The sequence below is a fragment of the Ambystoma mexicanum genome, chromosome 2p (assembly GCF_040938575.1).
Source record: "Ambystoma mexicanum isolate Mex_15411 chromosome 2p, UKY_AmexF1_1, whole genome shotgun sequence".
NCBI classification, from domain to species: Eukaryota; Metazoa; Chordata; class Amphibia; order Caudata; family Ambystomatidae; genus Ambystoma; species Ambystoma mexicanum.
The window spans coordinates 921724143-921743839 of NC_090923.1; the positions used below are offsets into that span (position 1 = coordinate 921724143).

Genomic DNA, 19697 nt, shown 5'->3' on the forward strand with positions numbered 1-19697 from the left:
TGCATGGAAAAAAGTAACTGAGGTCATGGGGCGCAGTGCCACTATATATTGACCCCAACGTCATGTCCGGCACTGGGTGCGTAGAGGATTTTATAGGGAACAGCTGGGCCGGGATAGGGATATCATAGATGAGGAATCCGTGAGAGGAAAGAATCCATTAGAAATTACCAGTCTGAAAATAGATAAAAAGGTACATGGTTGAGGGGAACATTTACCATTGACCAGAGGGAATGGTATCCAGGCAGTCTGCTCTTGCATAAAAACAAGACAAACTGACCACCCCAAGAATGACACAAACACAAATAAAACTATAACTATTTAATTCCAGGATAAGGCTAGTTTTTTTTATTGTATGAGAATGATAAATGATTTTTCTGGTTGTGGATCATGTGTGGAGTCACTTTTTCGATACTGCTTTGTTCTCTTCATCAGCTGTTTGATTTCTTGCCTGCTTCTGCTGCCACTTCCATAGGCTCTGCTGCTTTGCTGTCTGGTGGTGTGCTGCCTGCGCGAGAACCCCCTTTTGATTCTTCAAGTGGTGCTAATGTTGCTTCACCGTCCTTCATGCTGTCCTTTGATGAGTCACTGCCCGTGATGGCTTCTGCAGCTTTTAATGCCTAAATGTTTTTTAAAAAGGAAACAAAAGAAAAGGTTATTCTCATGTTGTAGCAAATTGTGTGCTATTGCTCTTAAGCACCAGTGTCAGGGTCCACTGGACTGAACAACTTACTTAACCCTCGGTAATATTCTTTCTGATCGATGTTCCTACCACAGATTCCTAATCTATATCCCTGTCCCAGCCCAGCATTCCTTTAGAAACCTTTACACCACCAGGGTTTCACAGCGCAACTCTGGGATTCATCTACTTGCCATGCGCCTGACAGGAGGTCAGGGACAGTATATTCTGAAGCGCTGCACCCAGTGACCTCAATTCCACTCTTTTTCCTTAGCACTCCAATGCCGACGGATCACAAACCTAAGGTGCCCTAGATAGCCATAAAAGGGCCAGGTAGGGAGGGCGATGAGGAATGAGTGGGAGGAACATCCATCAGAAACATTACTGAGAGGCAAGTAATTTGTTCTTCTAATTGATTACTTCATCCCATGGATTTCTCATTATGATAGACTCGAAAGCAGTACGTAAATCTGGAAGGAGAGACAAAGCAAAGACACCACCTAGATCAGAAAACTCTGGAGGACTGCCATAACAAAACAGGCATCCTGTCCCGCAAGAAAATCCAAGCAGTGATGCTTTGCAAAATTGTGCAGAGATGCCCACATCGCCGCCTGGCAGATGTCCAGGACAGGGACTCCCATCTGCAAGGCAGAAGTGGCAGCCACTCCTCTGGTAGCATGTGCTCGGAGATCCCCCAGGGACATCCTTGCCAGCAGGATCATAGCATTCCAAGACGCTGAGAATGATCCACCTTGACAGTGCCTGTTTAGTGACTGCCCTGCCAGCACGAGCCTCAGTGTAACAAACTAAAAGCTGGTCACCTTTCCTAGCCTCTATAGTACGAGAGATGTAGAACTCTAGGACCCACACCAGGTCCAGCCGATGGAACCGTTCCTCTGCCTTGGAAGAGTAAGGTGGAAGAAAAAACACAGGAAGGGGGATCTTTTGGGAGATGGAATCTACTTCCCTCCTTTTCTTCCTCTGCTCAATTTCTCTTTAATTGACCTAGGTAAATTGTTCTACATACTGTTTTTGATGGTTTGTCTCATGTTTTGTAATGTTATGCTTCTATGTTATTCGAATGTATTATTGCTGTTGTAATGTAAAGCGATTTGGCGTAAAGCGCTATATAAACTTAATAAATACAAATACTTCATCTTGGGAAAAAACAAACAGGGAGGTAAAACAGACTAAACTTGGAGCTCGCTGACCTGTCTTGCAGGGGTGATGGCAACCAGGAAAACACATTTCGGGTGAGTAATCAAATAGGAGAGGAATGGATGCGCTCAAACTGAGCACCTATAAGGAATGTCCAAAATAAATTAAAATCTCATGCCGGAAACACAAACTGGCAGGGAGGAAACAGTTTCCACAGACCCTGCAAGAACTTGTGAAGAATTAGCCCTTTTCCAGGGAACTCTTGGAATCGAATAGCAGCGAGGTAACCCATTACACTGCCAATCCGCAGCCCAGCTTGGGCAAAGGATAGCCGAAAAATCCAACACAAGGGGATAGCGGACAGGATAAAGGATCCACATCCCTTTCTGTGCGCCAAATTGTAAATTGACACCGCCTGCTGGCATAAATGGATTTTATCAGGCCTCTTAGCTGAAAGGAGCACACTGAGGACGTCATCCGACAAGTACCTCTCCTTGTATCTCACCCACTCAGTAATCAAGCATGAAGGTTCAGGATGCTGAGGTTTGGGTGGAGAACGCGCCCCTGCAACTGTGAGAGCAAGTCAACTCTCTACAGAAGGCGCCAGGGAGTGCAGATCGTTGGGAACACATACAGGCGGTTGAAAGTCCACTTGTCCCTGAGAGCTCCCCGACGAGGAAATTCCCTGGAGCAGAACAACTATCACTTCCTGTTAAGACTGGAAGCAAAGTGGTCCACTTGAGTAGTCCCCCAAAAGGAGAAGATCTCCTCCAGGACTTACCGGCAGAATAGCCATTTGTCCAGCGTCTGTCTGCTCAAGGCATCCGCTGTGACATTCTCTCTTCTGGCCAGATGAGATGCCATCTGGGAAACACTGTTCTCCAGATCCCAGAACCACAGTCGCATTGCTTCTCAGTACAGAGGCACAACTCCACACCACCCAGTTTGTCGATGTAGTGCATGGCCATTGCGTTGTCCGTCAGGGCCAGCACAGTCTTACGTTTCACAGAGGGGGGGAAAGCCATCAGGGCCAGCCTGATCGCACTCAGCTCCAGCAAGTTGATGCGATTCCGAGACTCCACGGTAGACCACAGTCCGCTCACAGACAGACCTTCCAGGTGAGCACCCAAACCAGTTAGAGATGCAACCGTGACCACCATCACCCGGGGACAAGGTTGACGAAACAATGCGCCTCGCAGTAAGTTCTCCCGTATTACCCAGCATGCAAGATCTTGAGGCACCTAGGCCAAAACCTGTAAAATGTCGGACATGTGGCCCTGAAACTGCACCCATTGGTAACGGAAAAACCACTGAAGCCATCTCATGCCCCGCTACGCCGGTGGCACCACTAGGATGCAGGCGGTCATGAGGTCCAGAAGGCACAGGAAAGCAGAGGCCAGGAATTGTTCCTCAGATTGGAGGACTTGGACCATTCGAAAAATGTTAGTCACTCGGTCCTCGGATGGGAAAGTCCTGCCTAGTCGAGTGTCCAAGACCACCCTGATAAATCGGAGGGACTGGGATGCTGAAACTTGACTTTTTGAAGTTCAGGGGAAAGCCCAGGCTGTGCAAAGAGTGCATGTGCGGAGCAAATGCTCCGACACTAGATCTGGGGAGCGAGCTTGGACGAGCCAGTCATCCAGGTAGGGAAAGACCTGAATTCCCGGTCTACTGAGGCGAGCCGCCACCACTGCTTGCAGCTTTGTGAAAACCATGGGAGCCAAAGAAAGACTGACCAGCAGGACTGAACTGGTAGTGATGCTGGCCCACCACGAACCTCAGGAACTTACTTTACTTTGGATGAATCAGCATGTGGAAGTAGGCATCATGAAGGTCTAGTGATACCAACCAGTCCTGCAGATCAAGAGCTTGCAGGATCTGAGCCAATGTAACCATCTGGAACCTGTCCTTGTGCAGGAACAGGAGCTGCAGATCCAGAATAACCTTTGGCACCATAAAATACATGGGAGTATCACTCCTTGCCTTGTTTCGAGAAGGGCAACAGCTCGATTGCGGTCTTTGACAGAAGGCGACAGACCTCCTCCAGGAGGATGGTTTCCGGAGATAAGGGGGTGGCCTAGGTGCCATGGTCTGGAGAGCGTTGTAGAAACGGCAGGGAATACCCATGTTGGATGACCTAAAAGGCCCAAGCGTCTGACTTGGTCCTTGACCGTTTTCTTGGCTGAACAGGGAAAGCCCACCCACCCTAACTATTAAGTGGCATACCCGGTCATCGAGGTTTTGTGACCTGGGGTGCGGCAGGGAGACTTGCCGTGCCACACCTCTCGCAATGACCTACCTTTCATTCTTCCCATGTGGACGGACCACAGCCTCTTGGGGCATAGGCGGGGGAGGGACAAAAACCCTGAGACTGTGTCGAGGATTGTTGCACGGCAAGCCAAATAGACGTAGCTGTTGCCTTTGATGACTGGACCTTCTGCCTCAAAAAGATTTTGCACATTGAAAGGCATGTCCAACAGCTTGGCCTGAAGAGCAGCTGCAAATCATAATAAAGAGTGGTGTCTGACCACAGTGGTCGTGGCCATGGACCTGCCCACACAATCTGCAGCGTCCTGTCTTGACTGAAACATTTGTCGGCAGCCTCCTTGCCATCAGTAACAAAAGACAGAAAACTGTCCCTTATCTCTCCTTCAGAGACGTGCTCGGCCACTGCTGCCCAAAGGTCGAAGGAGAACTTTTCTATGCCGCAAGAGGCATTCATGACTCGCGCCTTGAAACACTTGTGCATAGGCGCGTTATAAATGCCATATCATAACATATCACACAGTGCAAGACTGCCCAACGCGAACACCTTCTTACCCCATGTGTCAAGCCTCTTAATATTCCTGTCCGGGGGAGGTCTTCAGGCTAGCCGTCACAGCCTGCACCACCAAACTCTTCGGTGAGGCATGAGAGGAGAGAAACACTGGGTCAGGCGGGTCTATGCTTCTTTGCCAGTTCCTTGCCCACTGGCGGAACAGAGGCTGGTGGATTTCTCCCACACTTCCAGCATGGGGGTCTCTACTTGCCACATTAAAGGGCAGGAGTGTCTCCTTTGTGGGGGTATTGTCCAAGATACCCCACAGTTCATACTGGACCTTGGATCTGGATGGAGCTGAAACCCCAGAGTATTGACAACCTTTGCCATCAATTGCTAAGAAGCGGCTTGAAGCTTTCCCAGGGTGGAAACTGGCAGAATGCTCATCTCTGGGGCGATGGGAGGGGGGAATATTGCGACTGGTCTTTGGCAAGTGCCAGTAGACCCTCACCTTTCCTTGAGAAATCCTCTAGGAAATCTCTCACCACTCCAGAAACCAAACCAAGGGTTTAAACCCTAAGGGAACTTGGTCACCATCCTTGCCATAGATGTTATACATCCTAGACATAAATGTGTTCATAGGCAGTGAAGCGTATTCCCGCGGAGCCACAGTGTCAACGACGCAAACTACAAAGTCGGAACCGGCGCTGAGGCCGCGTGTCCAAAGAGGGGGTGGGGAGGACTGTCAGTGCCAAAGATCCTCAACCGTCTTCTGGTTCAGGCCCAAGCCGTATGGCTTGTGGAAGTGGTCCCCAGCAGGTAAACTGCCGGTCCCATTTGCAATGCTGCCGGGGCTGACAGCGCTGTCGCCCTAGTCGAAGGCACCAAGGCCGGAGCCGCCTTGGCAAAGATGTCCAACATCTTAAGGCAGAAGTTCACCCGCTCATCAGAAGTGGAGGATTGCATAGGAACAGGTACCTGTGCCGAACCTTCTGGATAATCCTTGAAGTTGTGGCTCTTCTTTTTCAAGCAAGAAGAGAAGTTTAGCGGCAAGGACTCACTCGGGGAGCAGGACCACTTCTAATGCCACTTTTCCTTGCATGGAGCCGCACTGTTTTTGGCACGGTAGTCCGCGCTGTATGACCACTACTGAGACCATGGAGAAACACACTTTGCATGGAGGACGAACGTGAAGATCTTTGTCGCCCTTTTCTGGAGCAACTTCGGGTGCATGGACTGGCACGACGCATGATCTTGAGCCTCGTGGTCCTCTCCCAAGCAGTGGAGACAAATCCGGTGAGGATCCGAGAAAATCTGCTGGTTGCAATTTGCACATGGTTTGAAGCCCAGGGCCATAGAAGGAATAGACATGGCAGAGAGAAAATAAATCTCTAAGCTTGGTTAGCGCATTACCGATTAGTGAACAAAGTGCACAGAAAAAAGGTACTGGGTCACAGCACCTCAATATGTCTGGCATGGGGCACATAACGGGGTTGGATGGAGCAGACGCAGAGCCGCTCTGCGCCCCATGGTGGCAGAAAGGTTTCCAAAGTACAGAGCTGTGCTGGGATAGGGATATCAGATGAGGAATCCGTGGAAGGAATCCATTATAAACATTGCCTACATATACTTGTATAGTTCCTGGTTGCAGAGCTATATGCATTTAAACAAAGAGCAAGCGCATACATGCTTACAGCAAACAAGCAGTGCTCAGAGCAAAGTGTTAATGAATAACTCATTTTTCACACAGCACAAGCAGCAGAGTAAAATAGTTTTTTTAGCATAGTGTAACAGTATTTAAAAGATGGTTTAACAGCTGTTAGAAACCTCACTATTTTCAATAATATTAACAAGATGATTGCACAGTTAAAGTGTGATGTAAGTGCTATTTGCTAGCCAATAATGCTCATCTTTAAGGGTATTGCCGAAATGCATGTTACATATTCAAATGCTGTCCCTGGTTTTCAACACTTGCATTTACAATATGAGTAAACTACGTTTTTCATTTAAATAGGTATTTATGCCTTTTTCAATTAAATAGATCTGCATAAGCGTGGAAATTCTGTTTTAAATTTTGTATCTTTGTTATTTTATCATTATAGTGAAATGTTACTGTATATATTTCTATGGTCTTTTACTGTAGTGTATCATGTGTTAAAGTTTAAAAACTATCTACACAAAAAAACAAATATTTCATTTAAAGATATTACACATTAATCAGGTGTTGTTCAGTTTAGTTATTTAAATGCATACATCCCTAAAAGGTTCCCACACAGACATGACAGTGGGAAGCATTCACATGATTTTTGTTTCTGAAGAGACTTTGGAAAAGCGTTCTTATGTAACGTGAGAAAAGAGAAATTACTACTGGTAATGTTCTTTCAATTGATTTTTCTCCCACAGAATCCTCATCAGATAGATATCCCTTCCAGCATCAGCTGCTCAGAAAACCTTGACAGGGGGTGAAGTGCACTTTGACTTGGCCGTCGATCTTCTTGACTCGATGCAGCGGTTGTCTACTCCGGCCACGATGCCTGTCGTACATATACTACATCACCATGCCCCATTGCTCAACATGCCCCCGTAGCTCAGCTTGCCCCCCCAAGCTCAGCGACTGCAGAGAAAGATTGTGGAATGAGCTGAAAGCATCCACAACAATCATAAAAAATGAATCCATAGAAAGAACATTACTGGTAATTTCTTCTTCAATTGATTGCATTCTACGGCAGATTCCTCATCAGATGGACTCCGTAAGCAGTATGTAGGTCTGGCGGTGGGATGAAAGTCCCTAAACTAGTTTATTTATTTGTACCGCGCATCGAACCCTGAGTTAACTGGGCTCCAGAAGTTGGGCAAATGTTACAGGCATAGCAAGGATTAACAACAAATAATAAGTGCAGGTAGACTGGTGGTTACAGGCTGGTCAGACAAAGTTGACAATATGGGGAAGAAAATTAAAATACACAGGTGCCAAGAAAATACACAGGTGCCAATGGACAAGTCGCCAGGGGTTACATTTGAGGTGATGGTATCAGGTTGACAGTGTTGTCGATGGGTATACAGAGTATATCAGGCATAAAAGTTTTAAAGTTGGGTAGCCTAATCGTTAGTGTATCGCAGAGCCAGCTCTTTACTTTGGATTTGAAGGTCCAGAATGAAGGTTCCGATCTAATAGCGGGAGGGAGGGAAGGTATTCCACTGTTTGGCAGCTAGTACAGGGAAGCTAGCTCCTCCAGCTCTTTTTAGATTGAACCTCAGGATGGTAAGGCAATGTGCATACAAAGCTCTAGTAGGTCTGGCTGAGTGGTGTTTGATGAATTTGTCTGACAGGTACTTGGGCACAGAGTTTGTCAGACATTTATGGTTAATGACTAGAGTGTGGAAGGAGATTCCATCACGTACTGGGAGCCAATGGACATCGTGTCTGTGGCTAGTGATGTGGTTAGATCTTGGGATGTTCAAATCAGATCTCAGGGTGTTATTTTGTAGTACCTGGAGTCTGTTAAGGGTCCGTTCTGAAGTGCCTAGGAAGAGAGTGTTGCAGTAGTCAATCTTGGTCAGTACTAGGGCCCTGGCTAGTGTAATACAGCTGTTAGGTGACAGAAAAGCTTTGCAAGCGTTAATTAGCTGGTTAGTGCAGGCATTAGTGGATGCAGTGGCATTCACTTGCTTCTTGAGTTAGAGGGTGGAGTCTATGTAGACCACAAGCGTTTTGATTTCCTTAGCTACTTTGTTGCAGCATGCACAGGAGGTATTGCTCTAAGGTCTGGTTGGTCCTTTCAGTCTGGCCATCGGTTTGAGGATGGTGACTTGTGGATAGCCGTAGGTCAATCTTGGCTATTTTGCAGCATCTCCTCCAAAGGGCAGAAACTAATTGCGTTCCGCGACCAGAAATTAACACCGACGGGAAGCCATGTAGTCTTACAACTTGTTCTAAAAACACTGTGGCAAGTGCGGCAGCTGTTCGAAGCCCCTTCAGTGGAATAAAATGGGCAATCTTGGAGAACAAGTCTACAATAACCAGGATTGTCATGAACCTATTGCAGGAAGGAAGGTCGGTAATAAAATCCATCAATAGTCTGTGCCATGGTGCAGGCGGCACCTCCAATGGACGCAATAGCCTCGCAGGGCTTTGCTTTTGAGATTTGTTTTGCGTGCACACCCCACAGGTGGCGATGTATTGAGCAACGTCCTTTCTCCAGGTTGGCCATCAATAACCCTTTCGGATTTTGGCACGAGTCTTGGTGATCCCAGGGTGCCCTTCCACTAGCTATTTGTGGTAATTCGCTATTATTTGTCTTTGCAAGGTTTTGTCGTGGATATATAGCTTATCTCGGAAATAGGGCAAATCATCCTTAATAGAGTATTGGTTTCCTTGAGCTAGCCATTCCTGTTGTGCAGTTGGATTCATTTGGGATCGAAGATCAGTTTTCAATTCTTCGAAACAGGAGGTTGCAGCGATTTGATTCTGGATTTGTACTTCGGGTATAGTGGCCACCGGCTCGGTTGTTGCAAAGGCTTCTTTGTCTTCCCCCATGCGGGATAGAGTGTCGGCTTTCCCATTGCGTACCCCTGGTCTGTAGGTAATTATGAAATCATATTCTGCAAAGAAAAGAGCCCAGCGGAGCTGGTGTGAAGACTGGGCCTTGGCTGTCTTTAAATATTGTACATTTCGGTGATCTGTAATAACCGTGACCGTATGTCGGGCTCCTAAAAGATAGTGGGTGCAAGTCTTGAAGGCTCCTTTGAAGGCTAAGAGTTCCTTATCGATAATTGCGTAGTTCAACTCCGGCGCAGAGAACTTGCGAGACCAGAAGGCTATGGGATGCAGTTGTCCAGTATCCGGATCTCTCCGTTATAAGACGGCTCCCATGGCAATGCTAGAAGTGTCTGTTTCAACTACATATGGCAGGTCAGGACGGGGATGCCTAAGAACTGGTGCTGAAGTGAATGCCTTTTTAGTTTCAGGAAGGCCTCTTCTGCCTCAGGAGACCACAGTAATCTTTTATTCTTCTTAAGTAAGGAAGTGATTGGATGGACTATTTGTGAAAATCCAGGAATTAATCGTCGGTAAAAGTTAGCAAATCCCAGTACGCTTTGCACTCCATTGATTGATGTTGGTGATGGCCATTGTAGAATTGCGTCCAGTTTGCGGGTATCCATATGAACAACTTGTGGTGTAAGCATGAAGCCCATAAATTCGACTTCTGTGACGTGGAAAGAGCACTTTTCCAATTTGGCAAACAGTCGGTGTTGACGTAGCTTGTCTAAAATTGCTCTTACATGGGTGACGTGTTCTTCCTTGGATGATGAATAAATGAGGATATCATCAATGTACACGAGTGCACAAACGTCCAACAATTTGTGAAGTACATAATTCACGAAGAAGTGAAATGTAGCAGGTGCATTGCATAATCCAAAGGACATGACCTGATACTCGAAAAGCCTGTACTTGGTGCAGAATGCCGTTTTCAATTCGTCCCCCTTTTTTACCCGCACGAGGTGGTAGGCCCTTCGTAAGTCCAATTTAGTGTAGATTTGGGCGTTCTTGAATTGATCGAGCAATTCCGGGATAAGTGGTAAGGGATACCGTTCTTTACCGTGATTTGGTTCAGAGCTCTATAGTCTATACAGGTTCTCAAATCACCTTCCTTCTTAGGTACGAAGAATAAAGCTGAAGAGGCAGGGGACTTAGATGGGCGGATAAAACAATTAGCTAGGTACTGGTCCAAGTAAGATTTCAGGTGCTGGTTTTCTTGCTCAGTTAGAGCATAAATTCGACTGCACGGAATTTGTGCCCCCCGGCACCAGATCGATTTGGTAATTGTAAGGCCTGTGAGGAGGAAGGGGATTAGCTTGTTCCTTCTGGAACACGTCCTGATAATCCAGATATTCCCGTGGCAGAGAGCCAGAAAGTCCCAAGATGGGTTTGGTGTTGAGTTCTTCTCTTCTTGGTGGAAGCAAACGTTACTGCATTCTGGAAGAAAAGTCAGCACTCTTGTTCGCCAGTCGATCCTTGGGTTATGTGTTTCCAGCCACTGAATTCCTAAGATCATCTGGAACTGTGGAGCTCCAATATGGTCGAAGGTAATGTCTTCACGATGGCCGCCCTGACATATCAGCATGACTTTGTCAGTATGTCGCGTCACAGGACCAGATGACAGTTGAGACCCATCCACTGCTGTAACGTTTCTGACTTGGGCTTTTGCTGAAGATGAAGGCCTATTTGTTCGGCCAGGATTTGATCGATATAATTCCCAACTGCGCCACTGGCAATATATGCCTCGAAGGCATGTACCTTTGTGGGTTGTTGATGATTGACCAAAAGTACTGGGATGACCAGGTGTGAGGTCTGTACAGATTCCTTCTTTTCGCTTGACAAGTGGACCCCTACACTTGCCGGGTGCTTGAGTTTTCCTGATCTTGTTACTTTTCTTCATTCCCATTATCTGTTGCCCCTACTATCCTTTTGGGGGGTTTGATGGGGCACTCCCGAAGGAAGTGTCCTGCTTTTCCGCAGTATAAACATAGTTGTTGCTGCCTCCTCTTCTCTCGCTCCGCATTGGAGATAGGAGCACGTAATCCTCCGATCTGCATAGGTTCGACTGGTTCATGGGTTTTGGCTGCATTATCCCGGCATCGCATATAGACGGACCTCTCTTCGTTCCTTGAACGGTCCATTTGTCGATTCCGCAGTCTGTGATCTAGTTGTACCGTCATATTTATATACTCTGCACATCCTTCTGGAGGATTAATCACTTGGGCTAGCACATCTTTTAATTCCCCATGCAAGCCTTGATAAAAGAGCGTGGTCCGCTTTTCTTCCGGCCAATTTGTCTGCGCCACGAGGCGATTGAAGGTGGCAATATAGGTAAGCAAGTCTTGGCTCCCTTGTATGAGGGACAACAGTTTGATGTCCAAGGCTTGACCTTGGGTGTGTCTAGCAAACAACTTATCCATTTCTAGTTGGAAATCCCTAAAGTTTTGGAGCAGGGGATCATCCTGGTTCACTAATGATATTGACCAGTCTGCTGCGCTTTCTCCTAAATAGGAAAGGACAAAAACAACGTGTGCGCTATCATTTGGAAAGGCCCCAGGTCGGCACAAAGAATGAAGACGGCATGGATTCATAAATATTGCATATTTGTTTGGATCGCCGGAGGAATGTTCAGGTGGGGCTAGCGGCACTGCTCTCGGAAGTACCACCTGGACTGGTGGTCACGGCTGCAATATAGGAGGTTGTGGCACCCCAGGTAGCAGAACCTGTCCTGCATGGACCTGAAGCATTTGCCTTGCCAAATCATCAGTTCGTTCCCAAGCTACAATTAGGTCTCTTCGTAAGGCATTGGTCTCTAGACTGGAAGGTTGGACTTCAGCCTGCAATTCCCCTAGTAATTGGGCAGATCGGTTTCCAAGTTTTCCATAACGCCCAGGCAGAGATTCAGAGAAGCTTTGCGTTCTGTTACGCTCACCTGGTCTCTGTGGGGACATTTGGGCACGATTAGAGCCCTCCCTGGATTCGGCTCCCCTAGATCGATTCTCACCCCCTGCTGCTGCCCAGTACACTGTTCTGGATGCTGATACTGCCCCTGCGGGAACACAAGAGGTTATAAGAAGGGGGTGGAGGTATTGTGACTCTCTTCAGATCCTTCGTGCCAAAATGAGGTGAGTAAGCGTTTACCCATATAGGCTCACCTGGTATTAAGTGATGGCGAGCTCTCAGTCCTGCTTCTCTTCAGCAGGAACGCTTCCTGATGACCCAGTTGCTTCACTGGTCCGTTGATGTGTTGGCCCAGACCGGCTGTGACCGAACCACTTTGAAAGGTAAGAGTTTTCGTGTTGATTATTGTTCATTTGAGTATTCATTCCATGTCGCATGATTTAAGTTTGTTCTCTTATAATGTCTCTTTCTCTCCTACAGGTGACGGCGACCCAGCGGAGCCGTTACGCCGGTGCAGGACTTCGAAGTGTTCTCCAAGAGGATGACAAGTTGGAATCTTAAGGTAAGCGTGAGATGCGATGGCGCGCAACCTTAAATAATGTCCCTATCAGGTTTCTAACCTTATTTCTCCTTTTCTCCTGCAGGGATGGTCTGGCGGCGTCCTGAGAAGAGTTGCGGAACGCAGACCTGACGGAGGTGAAAGAAGTGTGTGACCGTGTTGAAGCTGACCGGTGAGTTGGTGCTCGAGTCGAGAGTCAGGTAAGTGCGCTCTGGCCGGTCAAGGATGGAGTCACTGCGAGCAGGTAAGAGGCACTTCAGCAATGATTCGGCTGGTTCTGATGGAGAAAAAACGGGTAAGTGCGCCTCCGTGATGGTTTTGCTGACTCTGCAGGTAAGATGCTTCTCTGCAATGGTTTTGCTGTTCCTGCAGGTAAGATGCTTCTCCGCAATGGTTTTGCTTTACAACAGGCAAGTGGTCCCTCCGAGATGGGTCGTTGGAGAACAGGTTGGATGCTTAGTCGGGTGGGTTGCACAGGAACATAAATAAGGTGCTTCTCAGGCGGCGGTGAGCGTTACGCTGCTTGGGCAGAATAACGCAAAGCCTAGGCCTCCGAGCGGGGCAGGCTTAAATAGCCTGGTCTCGGCCACGCCCCCTTGCTCTGCTAGATGGTTCCACCCTGCCACTCCCAAATGCTTATGCACGTGCAGCTTCTTGGATTCCTATGTCCACGCCCAGCCCAGATGGGAGTGGCTGACTGAGATGCCATGGGATAGAACGTGCCCAGGGGAAAAGGTGTGCAGAGCACACTTTCTTATGAGCATGGCGCCAAAGGCGCCTGGACTGGGTCCAGCTGGACCCTTTAGGGGATGAGGACTGGAGTTCCAGTCCAGTGGCCATGACATTGGCTCAAAAGGGGGACCTATGAGCTTGCTTAGCACACCATTAAAATCCCAACCTGGTGGTGGGTTAGCATTCGGTGGGTGTAACCAGTGTTACTCCTTGTTAGGGGTTAGTGTAGCCTTTCATTTATATGCCAAATCACCTTCCCATGAGAGTACCCCCACCACCCACACACCCCCATCACTTTTTGCTGGACTTGTGGATTCTTTATCCATGTTACTGAGTGAGTGGGAACCTCCTCCCCCCACCACACTAACCCTTTCTTTTTTTACCCTTTTTATGGTTGTCATTTTTCTAACGCTTCAGAGTTGATTTTTTTATCAATCCTTTCCTACAACGTTTTGGTCCTCTACAGTTTAATATTGCAGCACATTCTGAGACGCCGGTCCTTGTGCTGCCCGCCCTGACTGACTGCAGGGCGTTCCAGACGCTCTTTCTCCTCAGAGCCATCCAGCCATGATGCCTTCACTTCTGGACTGCTCGTGAGACGGTCCCCCGCCCATGCCTGGTGGGACCTTACCTACCAGCCTCAGGTTCAACTCTTACGGACCTACCACCGACCCCGCAATCCACCCAGAGGGTCCGGCAATATTCACCCACTGGCCGCCCGCCGGCACCCCGGCCATCCACTCTGCCTACGCCCACACAGGCTACCTCCGCCCTTCCAACTGCCCTATGATGAAACCCTTCGGGTTCATCCGCTCTAACTGGACGCACGACCAGTGAGTCTCCTGACTTTCTTTGGCCCCAGAAGAAGGCTACCATCCATTCTGCCGAAACGTCAGCAGCACTTTTTTTCGAAAGTACTTTCGGGTTCCTATCCTGCGCTGCAGTTTTCATTACCTAACATCAAACATAGACGTAGACCAAATATGAGGTCAGACTTTAGCCGGGCATAGGAGACTGATTTCCAACGTCTCCTCCATCTGAACTTTTATCCTGTGTTTTCTACACTCATTGGCATGAAACATTTTTGCTCACAAACTGCCAGTTAAAATGTACAAATGAATGCTTTACTAACCATGCATTTTACTTTGACTTTTACTTTCACATTGATGTCATAGTGAATGTTTAACTATGCTTCTGTGTTCCACAATGCACATTCTAGATTGTCATATCTAAAAAATGTACTAAAATGCTTTGCACAAAGAAAATAAGCATCAGCTAATCAATAAAAAGCTGCAATTGTGTATAAAAGAATTGGAATTTTGTACATGAATACTACATTAGAGATATCTGTTTGACAGCAGCAAGTATGCTGTTTCCTTCAACAGTTGCCCAAACTGCACGGGCACCCATAAGGGTCTAAAAACCAGTGTGCACTGAATTCACCCTGCGCACCCCTAAGATCCATAGAGGGTAGGACAGCCCCCTGTGTTATAATATTGCAGCACACAGCACTTTCTGTGCAGTGTTGCCCCTTGGGCGTCCCTTTTTATTTTCTATTCACTTACCCTTGCAGAACTAATGTTCAAGGATATAGAGGGATTTGTATCCCCTTTACATTTTATATAGTGAGACCAGCAGACCCCACCTTATGTGGAGTGCTGGGAGATGCATGGTATCCCCTTTCTCACTCTTCCTGTAACATTTCCGTTACAGTGACAAGCTTACTATTATGGCTGGTGGCAGTGGGCATAACTTGACTTACTTTTCTGTGAGTTTTACTCACAGGCTGTATACTGCAGGCTCTTCGTACCCATCTACAGCCCTCTGTCTCTCCTAAGTTAAGTCTTTCTGCTCTGTCCACTCTACCAGCAGTACAGGATTATACTAAGAGTTGGAGTTTATAGTATTGTCCCCAAGGTATAATTTTATAAAGCTCCTAGGTGGACTTTATAAAAACTGTCCAAACACTCCTTCCATAAAGGCTTTGACAACTGGCATCCTCCATCAGGAGCCTTTGTTCTAAGGTTTTGTGTAAGCTGACAGTGTTGTCAAATGTAATGCTGTCTTCTACTGCACACCGTTAGCACCCCAGGGGAGGCCACCAGGTGCTCTAAATGAACCTTTAATGAATTAAAGACCAGTCATATATGTAGTAAATTTAGGTGGTAAAGCAGAATATGCACTGGTGAACAGTCAATGGGATTGAGGTTTGATTTTCTAAACCTCACAACAAACCTTTTCCACTTATTAAAGTAGCAGTGCCTAATATTGGGTTTGCATGCCTCCTTCAAAATGTCCATGCATCTGTTTGGTAAATTGAGGTGGCCAAACTCTATGATCTCAGGAGCCAAGCTTCTGAGTTGGTTGTATGAGGTTGATGGAGTATGACCCGACTCCCCCCACCCTGTGGCAGTAGGTTGCGAGTGGGTGTCCACTTTATTGGTGGATATAGAGACATCTTGAGAAGGTGGGAGTACCATGTCTGCCACGGCCACATGGGTGCAATGAGCATCATTGTTAAATGTTTGTGGCACATTTTGTGGCTCACTGTGCGTAAAATGGGTGTTGGGGGTTGAGGGGGAAGAGAGGAGCGCAAGCAATTATCTGTGACATTGATCTATAGTGCGTTTCCCAGTGATCCCTTCTGTTGGTACCCATAGGCGTTAGTTGGGCATTTTGCATTTTCTGCTGTTGCGAAAATGTCAATTGTTGGATCACCCCCATTGAATGAAAAAGTGCTAGAGTATGTCTGAATGTAATTCCCACTCGTGCTTTAAGAGCTGATCTCTCCTTAGTGTGTCTGCTAGACAATTGTGTACCCCTGGAACATTTTGGGCTTGGAGATTGTTAGGCAAGATTGTATGCAGTACCCATAGGGTGCACTACAACAACCCTGACCTCCTGGCAGTAGTAACACAACCTTTGGTATAAGTCTGTACTACACGGGTTGGTAGTGTGGACGAGTAGCCAGGCTTATCTCAAGAGGGGTCAATGTAAGCTGTAGGGGAGTTACACGGAGGTTCACAGTGACAAGTATCCAAGCAAACACTTACACACAGGGTTTCTTGATAAAAACAATTATTAATTTATTTACCAGTCAGTTAATTTAAGCCTTCTTCAGAAGGGAACTCTGTAAAACACCACACAAATATACTTCGAAATTACACAATCTTAGTCCAGAATCAGTAAATACCCATTTGGGATGGCATACAGCAGAGACCTACACCCACAGGTGACTTCAATTGCTAGGTGCTGTTGACATTAATGCATTACGGTTGGCATTCAGAATTAGTTAAGAGCAAGTAAAAAGGGAAAGATTATTAGAACAAACAAGTCATCACAAATATTTCTCAAGCAGGCATATACTTTCAGATGCCCCCAATAAGAGTCATTCAGTTAAAACAGGCTAAGCCAAAATCAATAGGCAAGAGTCTATATGGGCTGAAGCACTTCTTTGAAGTCTTTGAAGAAAAAGATGAATCAATGTAGGGCCACAAGCTGTTAGACTTGTGAGTAGAAGATGCAAGCAACTCTACAGCAAGAGTTAAGTTCTCTTAGACTATCTACAATACCTTTGAAATGAAGAAAAGATGCAGAAGATGACTCCTGTTCCTGTGCAGCTCTGCAGATCTCACTGTTCCTGGGCCTCAGTTGTGGGGACAAGAGGGAGGACGTTGGGGGACTCCTGCACTGCACTGGAATGGTCAAAACTTGCAAACTGGCAAACTTCACTTTTAGTGGCTGTTCAGTGTTTCAGCTCCTCGCGTCTACCGCAAATAGCAACACTGCAGTTCCTGGCTGTCGAGATGGACTTTCCTTGCTTCTGGGGTCCCGCACTCTGTTGAGGGGGCTCAGGCTTGGTCAGTCCTGATTCCTGGGAGTCCGGAGGATCTTCCTGGAGCTCTTGGCCAACTTAAAAGCAACGCACACAAACTGGTGTTCCTCTCCCTGGCTCTACGGTTTTCAGCAGCAACTCTGTGGAAATTCAACCAGCTCCGAGATGGATGTCTAGGTTGCTTACTTTGGAGTGGATTGGTCCCACCAACTGAAGGGGAGAAGCCGTCCTTGCAGGGGGGCTTCTCTTTCGATGCAAACTTGGTGTTTCGGCACTGCAGCAGGGCTTCACCGGGGAAACCAACGGTCCAGGAGTTGCAGCAGGCGTCCTCTTGAAGTTCTTCTTCGGTTCCTTCGTCCAGTGGTCGACTGCCTTCCAAGCCAAAAGACTCGCCTTTTATACAGTTCTGTCCCTTTCATTCCAGCCTAGCTGTCACTCACCCAGCAGGGTGGCTGTCCTTGCCGGGCAGTCAGCCAGCCAATCATCACAGAGTGCATTTGGGTCTCCAAGGAGACTAAGCACAGTAAGTTTCGGGCACCTCCCTCACTTCCTGCCTACCCCAGACATCCTGGAGCCAGAGGCGGGCTTCACTCGTGAATCCCGCCAAAGGCAAAACAAACAAAGGGACCAAACCTGGTTTGGCGCGCAGAGTAAATCTCAAGAAGTATCTTTCCACAAAGAAATGGCGGAAAAAGAAGACAAGGGCCATTTTGACAAAAATGGAACCCCCGAGGTGCTTTACTGCAGCTGTGAACACAGCCCGCGGTAAAGGCACACCACAGTAGTAAAATCGAAACCACTGCCACCAGCCATTCAGGCAGGAAAGGGTAACAAAAATGTTACATGAGAAGCTAGACAAAGGGGATACTAGGTAACCCCTCCAGCACCCTATTGTAAGATAGTGTGTGCTGGGTCTAGAAAGTTACAAATGCAAGGAAAGTCAATTTCACTTTACTGCTCTGCGAAACAGTAGTTTTATCCCAGAGAAGGTATTTAAACCTTGGGAAATCTAAGAGACTTCCCTGTGTCACTGCACTAAAGGTGCTGTGTGACAATGCAAAAGATGATGCCTATGAATTTTTGTCAGACTCCACAACCGAAATATAAACAGAGTACAAAAATTACATTAAAATACATGAGAGAGTGGGAAAAAGGGTCTCACTCTCTCCAGGTAAATAAAATCAAGTCCTCAAAATCCAGCAACGTTGCTGGGGGTCTCTAAGGTAGAGGGAATTGGCACATTTCTGAGAATTCTCCCCAACAGAGATGTATCTCCCTTTGGAGGCACCATTCCCAAAATTCTCTGAGTGAATATGGATAAACTAGCAGAGCATCCCCCCCGCTTGTTGATGTAAAACATGGATGTTGTGCTGTATGCTGTAATTCAAACGTTCTTTCCCTTCAGATGTTGGAAAGCGTGCAGTGCTCTGAATAATGCCAGAGGTTCTACTAGGTTTATGTGCTGTTTTCTTAGTGGGAAAGACCACATTCCTTGACCTGTGAGCTGCAGGCAATGGGCGTCCCAACCAGTCAGTAATGCGTCCGTTGTGATAGTTCGGTGACTTGTACGGTTGACAATAGTTTTCCCTTTTAGGTTTTATTTGGACCACCATTTTAGAGCCAACAGCAGTGCATGCAAAACTTCCACTCGATCATCCCAATCCTCCTCTACTTGAGACCACTGTTTCACTTGTACTGGGTGCATATTTAGTGTGACATGTGGGACTATGAAGATACAGGATGCCATCTTGCTGAGCAGAGGCTTGACCCTTTCGACTTATCTGCAGATCGGCCACATAAAAGAAGATTCCATTTACTAGGTTTTGAACCCTCTTGTTGGAGGGGATCACTAGTGCTGATTTTGTGCTGATAACGGTCTGTAGAAATTACTTATTTTGGCTGGGTACTACACTAATTCTTTTTGTAGACTGAAAACCCCAGTGGATGCAAAAGATATATTGTTGAGTATTTTGCTGGCACACCAATGGATCTTCCCCTATTATCCAGTTGTCCAGATAAGGGTACACTGGAATGGCCCTCCCTGCGGAGGTGTACAGCCACAACTGCCAGTACTTTTGTGAACACTTGAAGAGCTGATGTTATCTCGAAAGGGAGTACTTTAAATTGATAATGAACATGACCTACTTTGAATCTTAGGTACTTTTGATGTGCTGGCAGCATTGAAATATGGAAGTATGCTTCTTTCATTTCCACTGTTGTCAGAAAATTGCCCTCCTTGAGTAGGGGAATGACCTCCTGCAATGTTGTCATTCTGAATTTTTGAGGTTTGACATATGTATTTACTGGTCTTCGATCCAGAACTGGACTTTTTGTTTTGCCTTTATATGTAACAAAGAAGTACACAGAATAAATACCCTTGTTTACCTGCAATAGCAGGACTTACCTCTTATTTCTTTCTCGAGTAATGACAGTATTTCCAGTTACAGAATTTGAAGGTGTATTGGCAGCATTATCTTATTTGTTGGCCGTAGATTGAGCGGTTTCTTGTTGAACTCTGTGCAATATTACCTCCTTACG

General features: G+C 46.8%; 1 protein-coding gene across 4 annotated transcripts in view; it reads right to left on the minus strand.

Moving 5' to 3' along the window:
- Positions 1-303: 303 nt before the first annotated feature.
- SYMPK (symplekin scaffold protein) overlaps positions 304-19697 on the minus strand; it is a 1074521-nt gene continuing 1055127 nt past the window's right edge. For all 4 annotated transcript variants that reach the window (XM_069644649.1, XM_069644648.1, XM_069644647.1 and 1 more), the window contains exon 28: positions 304-617. In XM_069644649.1, coding sequence (XP_069500750.1) covers positions 429-617 — 189 coding nt within the window. In that variant the 3' untranslated portion in view covers positions 304-428. The remainder of the gene's footprint in view (positions 618-19697) is intronic.